The following is a 19267-nucleotide window of genomic DNA, read 5'->3' as shown; positions in this document are numbered from 1 at the left end:
TCAACCATAAAATTATGATTCCAAACTCAGTAAAGTGGTAGATAAACAATTAATAGGATCAATGGTGCCGCCTCGGCAGCGAGATGGGGGGATGGGGGGTGCCTTTCAGGCACGACCGGACATGGCTTCCTGTGTCGTCATTACAGGGCGAACAACTTTACGGCAACGTCACACGTTTATTTAGAGGCGGTCTTACATACTACTATTACAAATACATAATAAGACTGTAAAATGACGGAATGGAACCCAGTCAGTAACCTCGAAGAAAGACAAAGTGATAAAAGTGTTGAACGTTTGCTACCACGTTATTGTCAATTTCTGTTTTGCATTTCGTATTGGTGTTTTTCCTCAACACATACGAGCGCTCCAGCGAGGCCACTGTTTGTATTTTCCCACATCATTAAACTAGCGCTGCAGCGTGTTTACTTCGTCACTTCGCCATTCCACCCAATCAATGCGACGCTGCGTCGTCTGAACAGTTGTTGTAGGCATTACAGCTACACCAGTTTATAACCTGTTGTAATATTATAGCCATTATACACCACATCATTTCCAAGCAATTCTCATGCACCAGAAGAGAGAAAAGAGTATTTGCGGTTCTCAACCAGCAGGGGGTAGTAATGAGTCTAACTTACCTAGAACTGCTTTAATACATGCCTTAGTAACTTGATTTTTCAGTCCTTGGCATAATTTTATATATGATGTTTTTGTCTCATTCATGCTTTAGATCTACCTGTATTTAGTTTAATTTCATATCCAACGTTGTTGTTTCATTGCACCTTAGACCTAGCTGTTGTTTATTTTCAATGCGTTTGAAATGCTTTTAATGCTATTATCCACTGGAAACCACTTTGAGATTAGGTAGATAGATGAGTTATTATTATTATTATTATTATTATTATTATTATTATTATTATTATTATTATTTAAACTTTTATTAGCATCACTATTTGAAGTGCCCATTCGTCCTTTTCTTTGTTTTTGTCCTTGATATCCAAACTGAACAAAAAAAAAAATCAAATCAATCAAAATTGTCCTGGCGAAGAAATTAAGTTTTTTTTTAGATTTTTTCTTCCATTTCAAGTAGTAGTAGTCGTAGTAGTATCTGTCAATCTTTCAATTTTCTATACCCGCTTCCTCCTGCAATCAGGGTCACAGGGGTCTTGTTGGAATCAGATATTCAACATCGTACAAAATTGCATATCGTGTTACTATATTGGTAACATTAAATTTATATGTTGGAATTATTATATTGAGTTGAATGTATAAATGTATTGAATGTTACTATATTTAGTGTTTTGATAATTATTTGCTAATTGTGATCTGTGCCATGGGGGTGTTGAAAACCTCGTGAGCAGTGACTGTGTCACTCATTAAGCCTCATAAAACAGTGACCCTGGCTGAGCAGAGAGTGGACATCTGAAGCGATTGGGTTTGCGGCCCTCATAAAGTTTGTGACCCAGAGTGGTCACTGGAATTGGAGTTTTACAACTTTTGATTTTGCCATACAAGGACCTGCTTCCTGACTGGCAAACAATGAGCCTATCCCAGCTGTTATGGCGCAAAGGCAGGGTGACACCCCAGACAAGTGGCCAGTTTATCACAGAGACACATAGAAAGATGTTACGGCCACCGGCCGTCTCGCCTTCTCCCGCTGTGTCGTTCACTGTCCCTTTATTTGATGTTAATTTAGGTGTGCCGGTGCCAGAACATCATTCGCGCCCGCTTGCCCCGCTGGCGGTCCCGTCAGTTTTTGATTGGTGCTCTCTGTTCCGCTTTCAGCCTTCAACTCCGCCTGCAGACTACCATCCCACCAATCACACGCGTCCAATCACGGGACAGCCAGCTACTTATCCCACAACCTGTAGACACTTCGGGGCAACTGAACTCACCACCAGTACGCCTCGGAAACGTGCATCATAAATCTGGAAAAGGATCCTGAGAGAAAGCGACAGTTGAGAGGCCAAGGGCTAGAGTTTTGTTATTTTATTTACCTTTGAGCTGTAAGCTACCTTTGATTTTGAGTGCCATTTGTGTTAGAGTTTGTAGGTTTTAGATGTGCTGTTCTTGTATTTTGGTTTTGGGTAAATTAGATAACGAGGTTTTCTTTTCTCCCTTTTTGCAACTTATGTTCTTAGTAGACAGCTCTCGGTTGTGAAGAGTCTCTTTTTGTTATCTTCGTTTATTGATTTAACAGCACCATTTTGGTCTCCTTCAGTTGTGGTTTTGCCTCGTTCCTTTTGGTTTAGGATAATAAAGCCTATTTTAACCTTTTACACCTACGGATCTCCAGAGGGTTTTTATGTTTCGATCTTCCTCTCCTAACTTCCCAAGCTGGTCGTAACAAAAGACAACAAAGAAAAAAAGACAATTGCAATGATTTACCCAGGGATTTCCTCAGCTTTGACTGAATGCAGTTGGGATGAACTGCAGCGTCAGGAAAATGGAAGGATGGATGGATGGATGGATTTTTGACATGATATCTTTGCCATCTTATTTGTGTTATTTGTGATGAAGCTGTAGACAAACGAGGCGTACTGGCAAATAAGTACTTGGCGTTTTGTTTATTTATAAACATCAGAATTTAAGAGTATACACGCCCTTGCATTTCGTGTTTGTGACTGCTGGCGGTTATTTGTAGAGTTATTTTCCGCTTTGTTATTGAAATGTGTTTTGAATGGCCACTTGGAAGGTCAGGAACTCGGGAAAAACCCCAGCTTCAAGGTAGAGTGGAAGGAACCATGGTAGCACGAGAATACAACGCCTCCACCCACTTTTCCAACCTCCAATGAGCTGTCCGTGGTGCTGAAACCTCGAAGCCATTTGAAGCCGTATCGCCGCTTTCTCGCTTCGCTCTGCCCTCGGGATCTTTCGTGACCAAAAGTGTCACAAAGAAATACATTTTATTATCTTGATTTCAGTTCCAAGTGACAAAAAGTGCACGGCACTGCAGCGATGTTAAGCTCACGCGGATGTCTGGACGCCGGCGAAATGACATCACAAAAAACGTGACCGTCATCTCTGTGAAGATCGTTTGTATGGAAGAGCAGTCACTGGGCGATATACACATGCCCCAGTAAAGGCCAAGATCATGTGCAAGTAAAACTACGACAAAATGTTTTTATTTTTGAATAAACGAACAAAAATAAAATGTTCAAAATTTAGCTTCAACACAATCAAGTGCCACCCCTCAGGTATTTCTCCGTCTGCTCATTTTTGCCATTATGTACTTGTTTAACAACGTCTTTCTGTCTTGTCTTGTCTTGTCTTGGCACCATAGTGTCAGGTTGTGTTTTTGTGATGTGAACAAAGTGATACTCATAGTTTATTGTTTTGCTTTTTTTTGGTGTGTGTGTTTTTTTTCTGGAGAAGCAGTGGTGCATCTTTTCACTAACACGATCTTCGCGAAAGCGTGCCCCCCCCTCACCATCGTCTGTCCCTCTCTCAGACTGAAAATAGATCCAGCTGGGTTTGGTCTGGAGATCACGGCTTTCACATCCCGACGACAAAACAAAAATAATTTTCTGTCAGGGGGGGGGGACGGAACCCATCGAAGACCGTAATCTCCGTCCAAGCCTCTTCGGAGCCTGAACTCATTTAAATTACTAAAAGAAAAAAGGAAACGCAAACGAGAGAAGAAACGCCTCTTGTTTTTGGCCGAGCTGTTGTCCCTCCTCAGCCGCAGTGATGTCTGTCGCGGGCTTGAAGAAGCAGTTTCATAAAGCCACCCAGGTAAGAGCTCTGCGTGCTCATTTACAGCCTGCTGTGTCTAGAACGTTCTATTTTCTTGCCTTTTCTTTTCGTGTGTGCCATCTACCGAGGAGCAACTCCGTAAACATCTTTGAAATGTTGTGTCGTGCTGTATTTCATTAGACAGCCCCCCCCCCGCCCCCCCCTATGCTGTTGTAACTGGAATTCTAGCTTTTGCTTTTGCTTTGCTAGCTTTTAATTGCTAGCTGCTAGTTTAAAAAAAAACATGATATTTTTCCAGTGTGCGTGCGTCGTCGGCTACCGAAATCGGGCCGTTATCTCGCGGTTTTTCAGTGCGTGTCTGTATGTGCGCGCGCGCGCGCGCGCTTGCATGTCTTCGGAAGCAGGGTATCCCCCCCCCCCTCTCTCTCACACACACACACACTCGCGCTGGAGGATGTTACGTAAGATAAGATGGATTGAAAGTGTGTGTGTGTATGTACGCGCACGCCAGTACAGCTGATTGGCTGCAATCACACGCAACAGGGAATTCCCTCCATTCCTCCGTCTCTTCCATCAGTCCTCACCTTCCTCCAGCCTCCCTCCGCCTCCTTCCTGTTGGCTCTTCTCATCCCTCCATCAGTCCGGTCCTTTGCCCTCCGTCCTCGGTTTTCTCCGGAATTCCGCCATCATCCCCAGCCTCTCCCTCTGTCAGGCCTTCATTTGATTTGTCATTGCCTGCCTGGCGTCACCCCTCCATCACCGTTGTCCTCTCCACCCAGTGTCTCCCGCTCACCTGCGTCTTGCCTCTTCCTCCACCCATTTTCAACATCCAAAGAGTCTTATTGACACCTTTCTGCCCCAGTTTACCTTCTTCCACCACTACTCTTCTCTCATGATACCCTGTTCCTCTTCCTCCTATTTCGCATTCCTCCTTCACTCCGTTTTATTTCATCTTGCCTCCCATTCCCCCGCATTTTATTTTCCCTTTCCTCATTTGAGCCGTCGCCCTTCTCTTTTTCTAACTGATCCCTTCTTTCTCTCAACATTGCTCCCTCAGTTTTCTGAAAGTGAAGCTCATAAAGATATTTTAGGGCATCGTGCTATCGTGCTATCATTTAGCTGCTCACACCCGTCTTCTTTTTGAGCCTCGCTGATAACTGTTAAAGGAAATGGATTGAAAGTCCACCAGTGTACAAGTGTTCAGACTGGATCACAACTTGATAATCATTTTTCATAAATATGTCTATTTGACTTATGTTGTACCGTAACGAGAAGCTGAGAAAATCACTGAGAATTGCGTCACACACACACACACACACACACACACACAAAAAAACTCAATTTTACTGTCGGGTTGGTTTGAAGGAGTGTGTGTGTGTGTGTGTGTGTGTGTGTGTGTGTGTGTGTGTGTGTGTGTGTTTTGTGCCCAGCCACAAGACATTCCGGCACATTTGTGGCATCCATCAGATAAGGCTGTGCTGATATCAATGAGACGACATTTATTGACCCCTGAGGGTAGAACTGTTTGTCTAGTGCTCGTCAGAATGCTACAGCAAGACAGAGTAGAGACTGCAAGCAACAAAAAGACTCCCGCTGCTGCTGAGAGATTTTACTTAAGTTGCGGCCAAATAATCAAGTGTCATTTATTCTTCTGACTCCTCAGTCATCCTTCAGGTTGAAGCCTTTGAGGCTTGAGGCCCTGACCATTTGTTGATTTTCTAAAACAGTGATGTTAACATTTTTAACTATTTCTTTCTTTTATGGATTGAAGTAAAAATAAATATTTTTATGTATATATATTATAATATATTTATGGGTATTGGGAGTAAAAGACAACATTCAGGACTACATGTTTTTTTTGTCTGTAGACATCAAGAAACATTTACAGAATGTTTTTAAGCTGAGCAGTTTACTGATCTGTGTCAAGCATATTTGGGAAATGTTCCAATTTTTACTTTTTGGTATAAAAGAAGAGGCAAGTGGATTTATTGCTGCTGCATTGAGACCGTGGAAGACGGTTGTGTTGCTCTTAGCTATGAACATATATTAGTATGAATTGCATTTATGAACAGCTGTTGGAATTGAGCAGTTATTTGTAAATGCTACAGCAGGAAGAATGTTGAATGGCGCCCCCTGGCTGTGTTGTCAGTGGAGCAGATAACTCTGGGGCTGTTCTGGGGCCATCCGATAAGTCACCAATCAATCTTTCCTGTCCCCTGCAATGTCGCCTTTTTGTCCAAGCGTTACCATAGCTACTGCTGACAATATTTCCTCTTGCAGCGCTCTCCCAGCTGTTGGAAGCTAGACAATAGGATTAAGACTGGTGGTGTTCCACCACCTTGCAAATAAAAGAAACGTCCGCTGTAATTTCGGACATGTAACAGGTTTCAAATTCAATGTGATTTAAGATGTTGATTGGACCAGTTTCAATTGTATTCACATTGCTTAGCTGATTGAGCGCAATGAAGCGCTGTCCTCTCTGTATATTTTCCACAAATGTGTTTATTATCAGTCTAACAACACAAACCGTAAAACAAAATTGCTTGAATTTGGTATGCAGACTTGTGCAGAATTGATAGTGTCACTACCAACTTCACACTGGCCTGCATATTTTCATTTTGTGTTTTTACATGGGGGAGAGAAAAAGACACCTGGAATTTTACAGGCATTTTTTTCATACCAGAAATGCCAACTTTTTACATTTGTAACTGTTTTAGGGGGGGTCGGGGGGGTGCCTGTAAATTACCTGTTTTTGTGAAGTGAAAATGGGGTTTTGGTGTAGGTGACCAATATCATGATGGAAAGAAGGCGGGCACTTCTGGTCTAAAATAGAGCCATGACTCAACTGAAGTTAACAGTGAGGGGAAGGAGGTTGTGCTGGATAGAGGGCTATGTTCAAACGTCATGTTCTTGAGTACAGAATAGCTGGCTTGAAATGGAGCCTCATATTACAGTCAAGATTGGATCAGAAGCCCAAACTGAATTAAAAAATCCATACAGAATCCAAACTGAATAAAAATCCACAGAAACACCTCAGTCAGAATAAACAGGTCTAAACCGAACGCAATGTCATTTGGTTCCACAGGCATAGAAAATCCCCGTTCCAAAACAGATCAAGAGTGAAACAGTTTAATGACGTCAACGGTTAAACTGAAGGTTGTCAGGCTCCGTCCTTTCCGTACACGCTCTGTCTTGACGTACATGCGCAGTGACGTCCTCTAGCGTCTCCTAGCAGAGCGTACAGGAGCGGTCTGCTTTTGGGAGAGGGCCTTTTGAATGCAAACTCTGAAAGAACTTGACGTTACCGCACGTAGGAAAACAAGTAGTGTTCACGGTGAACTGTTGAGAAATTCAGCGAAGCCGGGACAGACAGAAACAAATTAGAACCAAGCCCTTGCTTGAAGTGTGAAAAACAGCTGCGACTACTTTGCCGACCGGACGATTGACCTCCACCTTTGATCAGTCACGTGACCATCGATGTGCGCGTCACACAGCTGTAAGACGGCTGTTCTGGTCGACTGTAACGGCACGTGGAAATGTCAGATTAGAATAGATTGTGTCACGTGTAAACAGAGCTGAAATCTTCAATCAGAATTATTTGAATCAGCCAATGAAAACAGAACGGTGCGCGCGTAAATCTGCCCGGTGATGTCTGGCCTGCTTCGATGTTGTCCTGACGTTGCAGGTGGGGTTTGGTCGTGTGGTGCAAACAGGGAGGCTGATGCTGAGCAGGTGACAGTTAATCACGGGCAATTATCTCCAGTGCCGGCTTGGCGCAACTTCCTCCACCAATCACCTCCTAATTACCAGTTAAAAATAAAACATAATTGTGTCTGAAAACAATGACGCACGGTGGAAATGGAAGTCAGTTTGATATTACAGCAAATGTCCCAACACAATGGCAATAAATTCAAACTGCCTGAAGTGAATTCTTAGTATTATCATAACGTCTGCGATTACTGTTGCTGAACATTATCAATATTTGTCAGTCAGTCAAGTCAGTAATTCCATTATATCCAAGTAGTTTGCCGTAGCTCAGTTGTCAAGATGTCTGATACAGTCACAATCATAAAAAAAAAATGTATATAAAAGCGCTATTATTATTTTTTGCTCCCGGCTTTATTGTGATTGGTGACTCCCATGACCAATGGCGCGTGAGGACTGGCAAGTTTAAATTCTCAGAGTAGGAACGACAAACGTGAAGGGACCTTCTACCCGCGGGACTGTAAATCTGGGACACATCTCAGCGTGTTTTACGTTCGGACAGATGGAGCATGAGAAAGCTGGAGCCGAGGGGACGGTGGCGGCGTGAAGCCGGATGCGGAGACAACGGTGCCCCATTCCAAGATGGCCGCTGCTGGATGGCATGGTGGCAGGAAATGGGACACCTCAGTCGGTGTAAATAAAAGATGATCAAGCAGTGAAGAGAGATGAAGGGATGGCTCAAGTCAGACGTAATAAAAGACTGGAAGACTTGGAAGAGGAGGGGCCAGGAGGAAGCAGGAAGAGGAAGTATTCCTTCTCCTTGTCTGCTTTACTTTTTTATTTCATTAATCATGGCTAAAGGTTCTTGTGAATCCACACAAATATTCACCGTTCAGGCCAACCACTGGCCAAAGATGCAAACAATTATGATTGCTCGGATACATTTTTTAAGCTGATTAGCATAGTGTACCACAGACTCCTCTTCTTGTCTTCTTGGCTTCATATCACATTTTTCTCTGCGTTAAAATGAAAAGCCAACTAGCATTTTCAGTGTCTGTGCAAGAAGACTTGTGTCGTGCTTCGGGTGGTAACTGCAAAGGACAGCGTGTGTCTCAGAGCGCTTCTTTCCTCCGCTGCTTCGTGATCACACCTCTCACCAGTTCAAGAGGCACGGTTGTTGTGGCAACCGCACACGTGCAAAGAAAGAGCAAGCGCGACACACACACACTCATGCGCACACAGCGCGCTCTGGTCGACCCACTCAATTATTGATCAGCCTTGAGGGCGTCGCATGTGTCAGTCAGCCGCAGGAGGGCCACGCTCCCTCCTCTACTCAGCTGTTTTGGTGCTCAGGTGTGTCTCTATCGTTGTCTTCATAGGGCTCCACTTTTGACCTCTGACCTCAACCTCTCCAATCAGCTGCCTTTCGGTTGGTTTGAGCTGTGGACTTGTAGTGTTAACTGAAGCCGAGTGGCGGCCGTGCTCACTGAGGCGGAATCGCTCTCATGGGTTGCTTTCAGCTGTGGGGCCGAGCTAAAATCAATATAGCAACTTCAATGGAAAACAGAGCAACAGTTAGTTATGGCGGGGGGACGAGGGGGGATTCCAGGGATTAAAAACATCACTAAGATGTTTTTAAACTCACCCTGTCAATTATTAAATGCTTTCAAAAATATGCATGCTGCATGTTAAGGAAATCTCGATTAGTACTGCGTAACAATCAGGAGGACGGCGACCCCACGAACACTGGTGCCAGTCATCTCCTCTCCTCTGCGCCCCAGCCCTTGACTCCCCATTCAAAAGTCCCATGGCTGCTTGAATGACACGTCACTGCGCTGCCAGACGTGCTAAGGAATTAGCATCAGCCGTCCTCGTCGCCAGTCTCCGCCCACTCTGCCAACACACCTGTTGAGGGGATTATTTTTTTGTGATTCATTTCGCCTCATCAATCCTGCGTGAAGCTCGTTAGCGCTGCTGCTGAAATCCCACCTCACATGCAGCAGTCTCTGGTTGTCACAGTAGTCTGAACTCAGACTGATGCTGTTTTTGTTTTTTGACACCCACTGCACTCAGCCTGGGCCTTTGTTGTGCCGTGCAGGGTGTTTGAGCTGTACTGTAGAGAGTGCGCGTGTTGCTCTTACGTAACTCATGGTCACAAGCGGGTTGCGTTCCTGCAAACAGGAACATGTGTGGCACACACGCTCTGCTGGTTTGGTTTGGTTGGCAGTGATCAGCTGACGTAGCGGCCGCAACAATGGCATTTTTCTGCTCTTCCATCTGCAGACTTTCCAAACACCCGAGCCTCCTGCCTTTCCTCCCTCGTCTTCTCTCTCCGTCTTTCTCTTGCTCTTCTTCACCTGTGTCTTTTTTTTTTGCTCTTTTCCCCTTGCAACTTTTGTTTTCTTTCCTCATTCTCCTTTTCTCACCTTCCTTTCCTTGGTTGTTGCTCCTCTCTCCATGTCTCCTCCCCTTCTTCATTTCTTTCCTCTTGTTTTTACCTCACATGTTCCATCTTCCCTCATCCTTCCTTCTTCCTCTCCCACTTCACCATGCCTGCCGTCTCCTCTTTCCTCCTCTCCACCGTCTTTGAGGATTTACAGTGTTTGCAGACAACTGAAACCTGCAGGGATTAAATCCAGACACATAAAGCCGTTTACACGCAGACTTCCACTCTTCTTCTCCTCCCATCCCTTCTCATCCTCTAGCTTCTCCTTCATCCTCCTCTTCCTTCCATTTTCCATCACGTGTGTGTGTGTGTTTGTGTTTCAGACCTCCTTCTGACTGAAGGATGAAGGAATGAGATGACACGGCATGATCTTCCTGACTGTCCTCTAGCATCTCTCGCACACATCTGATCAGATTTGGTCGGATCTTAGACTTAAAACCTTCTCACTTTGAGCTCTGCTCTTCAGACATTGTGACCCACATAATTTACGCACCTTGTGAGCCCCTGACTGGAGAGACGACCTTCTCACTGTGTCATCGTGCAGAGAGGAGAACAGGGGCGTCCCAGTGTTCTGGCAGCCATTCAGATTGAGATTCGGTGACTCTCCTGCTCCTCCTCCTCCTCCTCCTCCTCCTCCTCTCCTTTTCTCTGCTTCGGCTCCTGTTTCTCCCCTTGATCAGCTCCCTCATGCCAGATTAATGACCCCGTCCCCGACCTCTATGGCAATGACTCAGCAAAAGTGAGAGGTTGACAGAGACATATAGGGGATGAGAGGTGGATTGTAGGACCAAGAAAAGTGGGAGTCAAGAAAACAAAAGACAGAAACTTGGGAAAGACAACTGTGGAGGAGGAAAACAGATTAGTTGGGCAAAGTCTGTGTGTGTGTGTGTGTGTGTGTGTTTGTGAAATAAGTGCTGAAATTTCTAGCTTTTTAAAGTTTAAAGAACCTGACAGCCTACAGAAATGATTTCTGCACGGCACCATCCACTGATTGCACGCTGAATCGCTTGGGCGTGACTGCGCGTTCAGAGATTCAGTTCAGTTTCAGTTGCTTTATTAAATGAATCAGATTTTTACACATTGACATAAGCGTTTCCTTGAAATCAGAAATGGTGTCGCTACTTTTCTTTATTGTGAGCCAGAACCTTTAAGCCTGCGCCTGAAATATTTTGTGATTGCAATGAAATGTTCAGCATCAATGCTAACTGGTGTTAGCGCTAGGCAGCATGAGACAGTGCTCTTATGTAACAGCATGCAACCACGCTCACTGTTCTTCTCAGACAACCGTGCGTGTGTGTGTGTGTGTGTGTGTGTGTGTGTGTGTGTGTGTGTGTGTGCGTGCGTGCGTGCGTGCACGTTTGCTTCTTAGAAACATAAGAGGGGCCCAGTCGGATCACTGTCTCCATGGCAACTGCATCTTTCTCCTCATCAGTCCATCCTTACTTTTTTTTACTCTTTTATCATACATTAACATGTATATACAGTCTTACTCACACACACTTCCTGTTTCCAATCAACACCTGCAGGAAGAAAGGTGTGTGTTTCTTTGCATAGGCATCTGTGTGCAGTTAAAGTTAGTTCAGCTTGTTCAGTGAAGATGTGACACATCTTCTTCTGTCCCTCACACACACAGCACACACAGCAATGGCAACATTTTAAGTGCGTTTGTGATCTGTCTGGTAAATCCTGCGTAAACAGATGGATGTCTTAAATTTACATTATTAAGCCTCTGCAAATATTTGGGTGTGTGTGTGCGCGCACGCGTGCTAAACGGCTTAACGTGTGTCAACACGCCATCAAAGGCTTTAAAAATTAAAATTTGGCAGGGCCAAGTAAAGTAAATAAAACCCTAAAATACTCTCTCTCTCTCTCCCTCCCTCCCTCTCCCTCTCTCCCCCTCTCTCTCTCCCTCCCTCTCTCTCTCTCTCTCTCTCTCTCTCACACACACACACACACACACACACACAGAGGTTTCTCCACAGAAATTCATTAAATGTGTACTATATACTGTGTGCCTGTGTGTGTGTGTGTGTGTGTGGGAGGAGCGGGGTAGTGGGGGGCGGCTGCTGCCAGTCATGACTGTGGAAGCCCTGCTTTGCTCCTCCCCCTGCATGCTTGCAGTGGGAGACGATCAGGAAGTGAGCGGCGTCAGTCTCCTTCATCAAGTAGAGGAGGATGATTGATTCATTTAATCGATAAATCTCGCAAAGAAATGGAAACGGGACTTCAAATAGGCATGAATGGGTTTTGCATGCAAACCTTGCTTTGGCCACCAGAGGGAGTCCGTGGTGGGTAGGAAGGGCCTGTAATGCAGTTCCTACCTTCACCACAACGCTAGGGGCAGATATGAAGGCAATGAATTTGATTAGGGCACCATTAGCTTTTTGGGTTGGTGACGTCGGCAAAAACAAAAACAAAAACGCCAGAATCAGTTTCAATACCATTTCACATTAGCGGGGATTTGAAGCACACTTTAATAAGCCAGTCAAACAACGACATCAGACTCAATGTGCATTTATTTGTGTAACAGTAGATGGCTGACATAGAGCAGTATGACATGAATATGATCATGAAGGCACAATACCTGGCAGCAACAGCTGGGTGTCTGTGAGTGTGTGTTGTGTGTGAGATAGTGTGCGTGTGCATGTTTGTGTTTTCGTGCGCGCTGAGAATAAATCTTAGTAAAAGGAAACCAAAACTTAAGATAAACGGAACGAAATAAAAAGCAGACGAGTAAAAAGGTTTCTGACTTTCTATCGAGTGTTTTCACGGCGCGCCACCAAGAACCGGAAGGCGCCATCTTGGGGATACTCGCACTGCAACTAGACTGCGTATGTAGCTACACAACCAGATTATTGTTGCATAAAATGGTTAATTGTTGCCGTGTTTTGGCTGCAATAACCACTAAGACTGAGAAAAACATCTCAAATACTACCAGACTACCAAAATTCATCACAAATTAGGGACAGGATTAAAAAAAAAAAAACTTTACGAAGAACAGAGACGTTTGTGGCTGGCACAAAATCCGTGATTTTATTGACACAAATATGATTGAAAAAGTGATTGTATGTCAGTGGAAATGTTCCCTTTACTTCATCACACTTGCCGTTCGGAGTAGGGTCTTTCTTTGTAACCGGTGTTGGATGGCCTTATTTTCTAGTGTCGTGCTGATGATCCGCGTGTTCGTTTAATGAAGAGTTTTAGGAGAAGAATGCTGATTTTATCTTTAGTATGCAAATTCAGAATAAAAGTATACAGAGCTCTGGGTGGAGTTCAAGCCTCACATCAACAAGTGCTATCAGGTCCTGAAGTCTGACTGACTCTTTGTCCCCTGGTCAGTCTTTTAAATAGAGAAGATCCAGTTGTTCTTGCTGGCGCGCTCAGATTATGTCCTCCTCTGATTGGCTCTCTGGTCTCCGCATCCCAGTCTCATTGGATGTTGCCGCTGGCTTTGTTCCCAGATGCAGGCTGAGGTCCGAGGTTGAGATGCTCGGTAGAGAGATGCTGGATCCTCTCTCTGCCTGGTACTGCGGGTCACCTAAGGTCACTGTTTTACGATGGCTGCATTCCTGTGTCCTCTCTTAGGTATCATGTTACTCTGCACAAAGCTTACAAGCATGTTATGCATACATTCCCCATCTTATGAATGGATTAACTTACTGGATTAAACATATTCATATCAATGATTATATGATTATGCATATTTATATCAGTGACAGTGAGTATATGATTATACTCAAGCATCTTGATTAAAACGTAATGTTTCCTTCACCGGTTATAATTATGGTGATCAGACAAATTATACATTTACTTGTAAAGCATGTAACATTGATATGAGGCAAACTGATGTGCAAAGTTTATTCCACTTTAGAACGGCCACTAGAAAACACTTTACGTTCGTACACCCTTGGGGTTCAGTCTTGCTCCACCTGAAGCTTCAAAGTCTTAAGGCTTCCTTCAGGAGCGAATCCTAGATTAGTCCATTTTAAAGTTAGAAGATTGATTCAAAGTCCGTTGCTGGTCTGTTTTTGATGGTGGTCACAGACATGTGCCTTTCAGGTGTCTTTGTGGAGGGGAAAGTAGAGTTTTATTTATGACTGGTCTCACGCGCGTGGCACGCAGGCCGTACTTTGCCCACACACACACACACACACACACACACACACACACACACACACACACACACACACACACACACACACACCTGGATTAGCTAATGATTTAGATTCTCCTGAGGTTGCTCTATCAATAATCCAGTCTCTGACCTTAGTGAAGATGGTCGCCATCTTTACTAAAGATGGTGTATTTAGATAGTTAAACATCTGTCCAATGTTTATGTCTCTTCTTTGGTCTTGACGTAGCTCTCCCCATTTTGTGATTCCTGCAACAGAAAGTCAGTGAGAAAGTGGGAGGAGCTGAAGGAACCAAACTCGACGATGACTTCAAAGAAATGGAAAAGGTAAGAATGACAAAATAACAAGCAAACAAAATAATACAATGTCTATATGTCTACTATACTTAACAAGTCAGAAGTTATTTTATCTACTTCTGACTTTCCAAAAGTTAATTTTCTATAAGGAAGCGTTCTTTTAGTGAGCAATTTTTAATTGTTACACAACACTAGGCTGATGACAGTTTGGTTTTTTTAGTCATTGGGAGGAATTGTGATGTTTTTGGTTGTTTTTTTTACTTTAAACTGGGGCATTTCAGGCAAAAGTAACAACCTTGCTGAAAACAATCTTTTTACATACAGTGCAGCAGCATTATCACAGATAGCAGTCTGTGTTGCCCACCCCTGCTCATTTCACTGGGTGTTTGCTATTGTAGAAAGTGGACATCACCAGCAGAGCGGTGTTGGAGATCATGACCAAAACTACAGAGTACCTCCAGCCTAACCCAGGTAGGAGCTTCTATAATCGGCAATCTCCAGTCCAAGCAGATACAACAGCAATGTTAGGCTAACGTCCATTCTGTCTGACTCCTAGCGTCCAGGGCCAAACTGAGCATGATCAACACCATGTCCAAGATCCGTGGGCAAGAGAAGGGCCCCGGCTACCCACAGGCCGAGTCTGTCCTGGGCGAGGCCATGTTGAAATTTGGTCGTGAGCTGGGCGAGGACTCCTGCTTCGGTAAGAATCACTAGAGGGGGTTTTTGGCTATCCTCCGTCATTGTTTAACCAGCGGTATCCGATTTCAGCTGATGGATCAGGTTCATATTGGGATGGGATGTCGAGTCAAGCAGCCAACACCTTCTGGGACTGATCTGAGGTCCCCCTGGACTATCCACTAAATATCTCTATGTCCTTTCATGCGGGCAGGTCAGGCACTGATTGATGCCAGCGAGGCAATGAAGGAACTCGGGGAGGTGAAGGATGCCCTGGACATGGAGGTGAAACAGAACTTCATTGACCCACTGCAGAATCTCCATGACAAAGACCTCAAAGAGATCCAGGTGGGCAAAACCCCCGGCCACTCCGTCCAAGGAAGCAGTGCCGGACCAGTTGACCGTTTTTTACTGTTTTCCCTGCAGCATCACTTAAAGAAGATGGAGGGGCGCCGCCTGGACTTCGACTACAAGAAGAAGCGCCAGGGCAAGGTTCAAGACGAGGAGATCAAACAGGCACTGGAGAAGTTTGACGAGAGCAAAGAGATTGCAGAGCAGAGCATGTTCAACCTCCTGGAGAGCGACGTAAGAGCCAATACCGAGCCACCGCCACCTTTTATGTGACATCTCCAACATTTTCTTCAGTTGACAGTTGAATGTAGGTTGCCAGGTTCAAATGTTTATCCTTTAGGATTGAAAAAAACTAAACACATTGTTTTACGATCATCAAAACAAAAAGCTTGATTCACATTGGCATGTAAGAGCCTGTAGTAGCAAAACAAAGAGCAGCACTCTTGTGCTGTGCTGAGCCAAGACAGACTCTGGCCCAGTGTGGTTCCATAACTGTGTGTGCATTTGTGTGTGTGTGTGTGTTGCAGATTGAGCAGGTGAGCCAGCTTGCAGCATTAGTTCAGGCCCAGTTGGAGTACCACAGCCGCTCTGCTGAAATCCTCCAACAGCTTGCCAGCAAGATGGAGGACAGGTGAGACCGCAGCCACCCGTGAGTTCACCAAAAAATGAGCTGGAATAAAAAGATGTGATTAGCAGATGGTTGTGCTGTTGTTATTGTAGCTAATGCATTGGATGTTGGTACAGGATAAAAGAAGTCTCCAGCAAGCCGAGGAAAGAGTTCAACCCTAAACCCAGGATGACTCTTGAGCTCCTCCCCCCCAGCGAGAGCCACAACGGAGGGATCCACTCAGCCAAGTCACCTGGGAGATCACCAGGTGAACAAGTGCATGTTGAGAGTGCTGAAATACCTCCTAAACAGTCAGGCAGTCCACAAAGGAATCTTTTTGGCTAGCAGATACCGAACATTGTTGCATCCCTAATATTTGCTAAAAACACTGGTAGAATGAATTTTGTGGCCTTCAAGTAAAATAACCAGATTAGGATTTTAAGCATCTAAAAAAAATAATGTGAAAATTGTTGAAATGCAAAACTTCCAACAGTATGGTATGCAAAGTTTAGACTGATATTAATGTGAGCCACAACAGGACTCTCACCCAGAGATATGTTTTCTTTGATTTTTTTTACTTCACACTCAACCGTTGTAAGGTAATGATGCAAGACTTTTGTGCATCTTGCACTTGCGGTACAATGTCCGGCCATCACATGCAACTGCACTTAAATAACCCACATTATTTGTGCCCTCAACCAGCACCCTTGGACCAACCATGCTGTCGGGCACTGTATGACTTTGAGCCCGAGAACGAGGGCGAGCTGGGCTTCAAGGAGGGCGACATCATCACCCTGACCAATCAGATCGATGACAACTGGTACGAAGGCATGATCCACGGCCAGTCGGGCTTCTTCCCAATCAACTATGTGGATATCCTGGTGCCGCTGCCTCATTAGGGCCCCTGGTCTCCAGTGACCTGACCTCGTTCCGACTGCCCCTCTCTGACCAGTACATGACGCCCTTGAGAAACGGCCTGCTTTTGCATAAAGTGACAAAATATGCCATCCTTCTACTTCTTCTGTGCTTCTGTGCAATTCTGCTTTCACAAAAACCAGACTGAGACGTCGGCGCGCAGGAGAGGATTTTTGGCATTTAGAAGGGAGGTGGGGGCACAGTGGTGTTTGAGGGCATGGCGCTCACGTGGCCAGAGGAGCCCAGATCTCAATGAGGCTTCGGGAGGATGGCACAGTGTTTATGTACGTGCATGTTTGTGTCTGTTTGTGCATTTTTGACTTGTTCTACTACAATGCAGCCAGCACACATTCCTGCTAGTTGGCAAGTTGGACAGCTTCCTCTGTGGGACTGTCTTCTTTATCATTTTCTGGCTGCATTTCTCTCGTTTCTAACCTTGACTTGCCTTCCTGTGCTCCCTGATTAGCTAGCACTGCCTTTTAGCATGGCTCCATACAAGTATACAGACACCAAAAACCCTGACACGTTCCGCTTTGGTTTTGCAAATCCAAACACGACAGCTGTTTGCATGAATTTGGCAAAATACATTTTGGCCCCAACATTGATGGGATTTGGCCCTCTCATTGCTGGTACAAGTCTGCAGTCAGTCCATTTTGCCAGAGCCAGGCAAACAGGTTTTACGGTGGGGTCATTTAGAAGATAAAAGGTTTGGGGGTCAGGAAACGTATTCAGTTCCAGTGGCGCTATGCTACCCAGCACAGGACAGTTGTACTCATCAACTGTTCAGCAGGCCGCCAACCCGGATAAATCACAGGAGGAAAACATTGTTTACTGGTGTGGCGCGGTATTCTGTGCGATTAGATGTTTGTTGACGTGTCTTATTTGTGGCTTCTGCATGCAATGCTAGTTTTCCCACAGCCCTTAAATGCACCAAAATGTTCTGGGAAATCAGAAAACTTAAAGACATTCTGTTTCTTCACTTGATTTAACGCTTTATGAACATAGTGCTGCCTTGGTTGTTGAACACCATTGTATTTCATATTGTTGTTATCCCTAATGAACTTCATTATGGGGTGTTAATTCCAGCGTTTCTACTTCCTGCATACTGGACTATTTCCCAAGAAATATGTTGTCATGAGCAACAGTTTCATACCGATATAAAACATTTTTAGGCTGTTTCTTAGAACATTTTCGAGAGAAAAAAATCTGAATTTTAGTAACTTTTATTACCTAAAACTGTCTTCGGTCACTGTAAACAAAATTCAAGACTCTTTAAGTTCTGTTTTATCACACACACACATTCATACACACATTGGTGTGTGAATGTGTGCGTGAACGGGTGAATGAGAGGCCTTTGTAAAGCGCGTTGGGGTACCCTGAAGGTGCTGGAAAAGCGCTCTATAAGTGCAGTCCATTTACCATGTTCGTCAGTATTTTTGGTAAATAGCTCGCCACACTGATTTTATTGGGTCCACCAACACTTCATGTTTATATCTGTATCAACAGTATTCTTTTTAAGGCAGCATTATGAGTCTACAAATGAAAATGTTTGGAGGATATTTAAAGTTTAAGATTATTTTTTTAGATTTAGGTTTCCAAGTGTATTTGTTACCAAAAGTTTGGTGATTCTTGTCTCAAAGCTATTAAAAGTTACAACTCAAACATAAAGGCTTGTCAGGATTATTATTTAGGGCTAAGGTTTGGTTGATATAATTTTTTTTTTTTACCACATTAACATGTTTAAACGTGGACACCGTTATAATAAAAGTCTTATGGCTTTTCTATCCAGGCAATATTTATTACAAAAAAAAAAGCCACAGAGCAGCAGGAGTATGTGCTAGCATTGCTAATTCTAAGATGCTCGATGTGGCTAGCCAGTTAGCCTTTCACAGTCCTCTTCTGGTGTTAATGTGGTGCGGTGTTTCAGAATTTAAAAGAAATTTAAAAATGTACAGATATATGTTCATTTTACCATTCTCTGAATGCTGGTAAATTGTCTTGTTGCTGGTGTTGCCAATATACAGCAAAAAGGGTGAATCAGTGGAAAATCTATCACATCATTTGTGATAACTAAGCATACAATGTGGCAACATAATCTGTTAATATTAAGATGCAATAAGTGATTATATGACAATAAAATGTAACGTCTCAACAATAGGAGGAAGCTAGCTTGCGCCCTTCACCATCCCTTCTAACAACATCAGCAGCAAGTCTAACAAAGCATATTGTCTCTCCTCTGATGCTAATGGGTCGCTGTCAAAGACAGGATGTAGAGTTTATTCCCCCCCCCCTGGATCTGTCTTTTTGTTCTGCGTCCAAAATGTGATAGTTGGCACCCGCCTGTGGGAAGTCTGTGAGTTGCATGCAACTAAACTGCTTTACATCAGCTGTTCATGAAGGGTTTTGAAAAAAAATAATAAGATGCTCATTCTTATTGCTTTTTGTA

At 44.1% G+C, this 19267-nt stretch overlaps 1 protein-coding gene across 1 annotated transcript; it reads left to right on the top strand.

Moving 5' to 3' along the window:
- Window positions 1-3510: 3510 nt before the first annotated feature.
- LOC142894150 (endophilin-A1-like) lies at window positions 3511-19184 on the top strand. Its single transcript, XM_076035334.1, has 9 exons — window positions 3511-3732; window positions 14235-14303; window positions 14672-14744; window positions 14830-14973; window positions 15163-15296; window positions 15375-15533; window positions 15827-15930; window positions 16044-16174; window positions 16609-19184. The coding sequence occupies exons 1-9, from the start codon at window positions 3688-3690 to the stop codon at window positions 16803-16805; spliced, it is 1056 nt and encodes a 351-aa protein (XP_075891449.1). The 5' UTR covers window positions 3511-3687; the 3' UTR covers window positions 16806-19184.
- Window positions 19185-19267: the final 83 nt, after the last annotated feature.

The sequence above is a fragment of the Nelusetta ayraudi genome, unplaced genomic scaffold (genome assembly GCF_046127955.1).
Source record: "Nelusetta ayraudi isolate G7.1 ecotype Tasmania unplaced genomic scaffold, CSIRO-AGI_Nayr_v1 ptg000042l, whole genome shotgun sequence".
Classification (NCBI taxonomy): domain Eukaryota; kingdom Metazoa; phylum Chordata; class Actinopteri; order Tetraodontiformes; family Monacanthidae; genus Nelusetta; species Nelusetta ayraudi.
The sequence above is the reverse complement of the archived record's forward strand: the minus strand, read 5'-3'. Positions and strand labels throughout refer to the sequence as shown.

What these genes read in the sequence shown, in the direction of transcription:
- LOC142894150 (XM_076035334.1), top strand. Translation starts at nt 3,688, where the DNA reads ATGTCTGTCGCGGGCTTGAAGAAGCAGTTTCATAAAGCCACCCAG. An exon ending in AGTTTCATAAAGCCACCCAG is followed by an intron (nt 3,733 to 14,234) that starts GTAAGAGCTCTG and finishes TTCCTGCAACAG; the next exon opens with AAAGTCAGTGAGAAAGTGGG. An exon ending in GTCACCTGGGAGATCACCAG is followed by an intron (nt 16,175 to 16,608) that starts GTGAACAAGTGC and finishes GCCCTCAACCAG; the next exon opens with CACCCTTGGACCAACCATGC.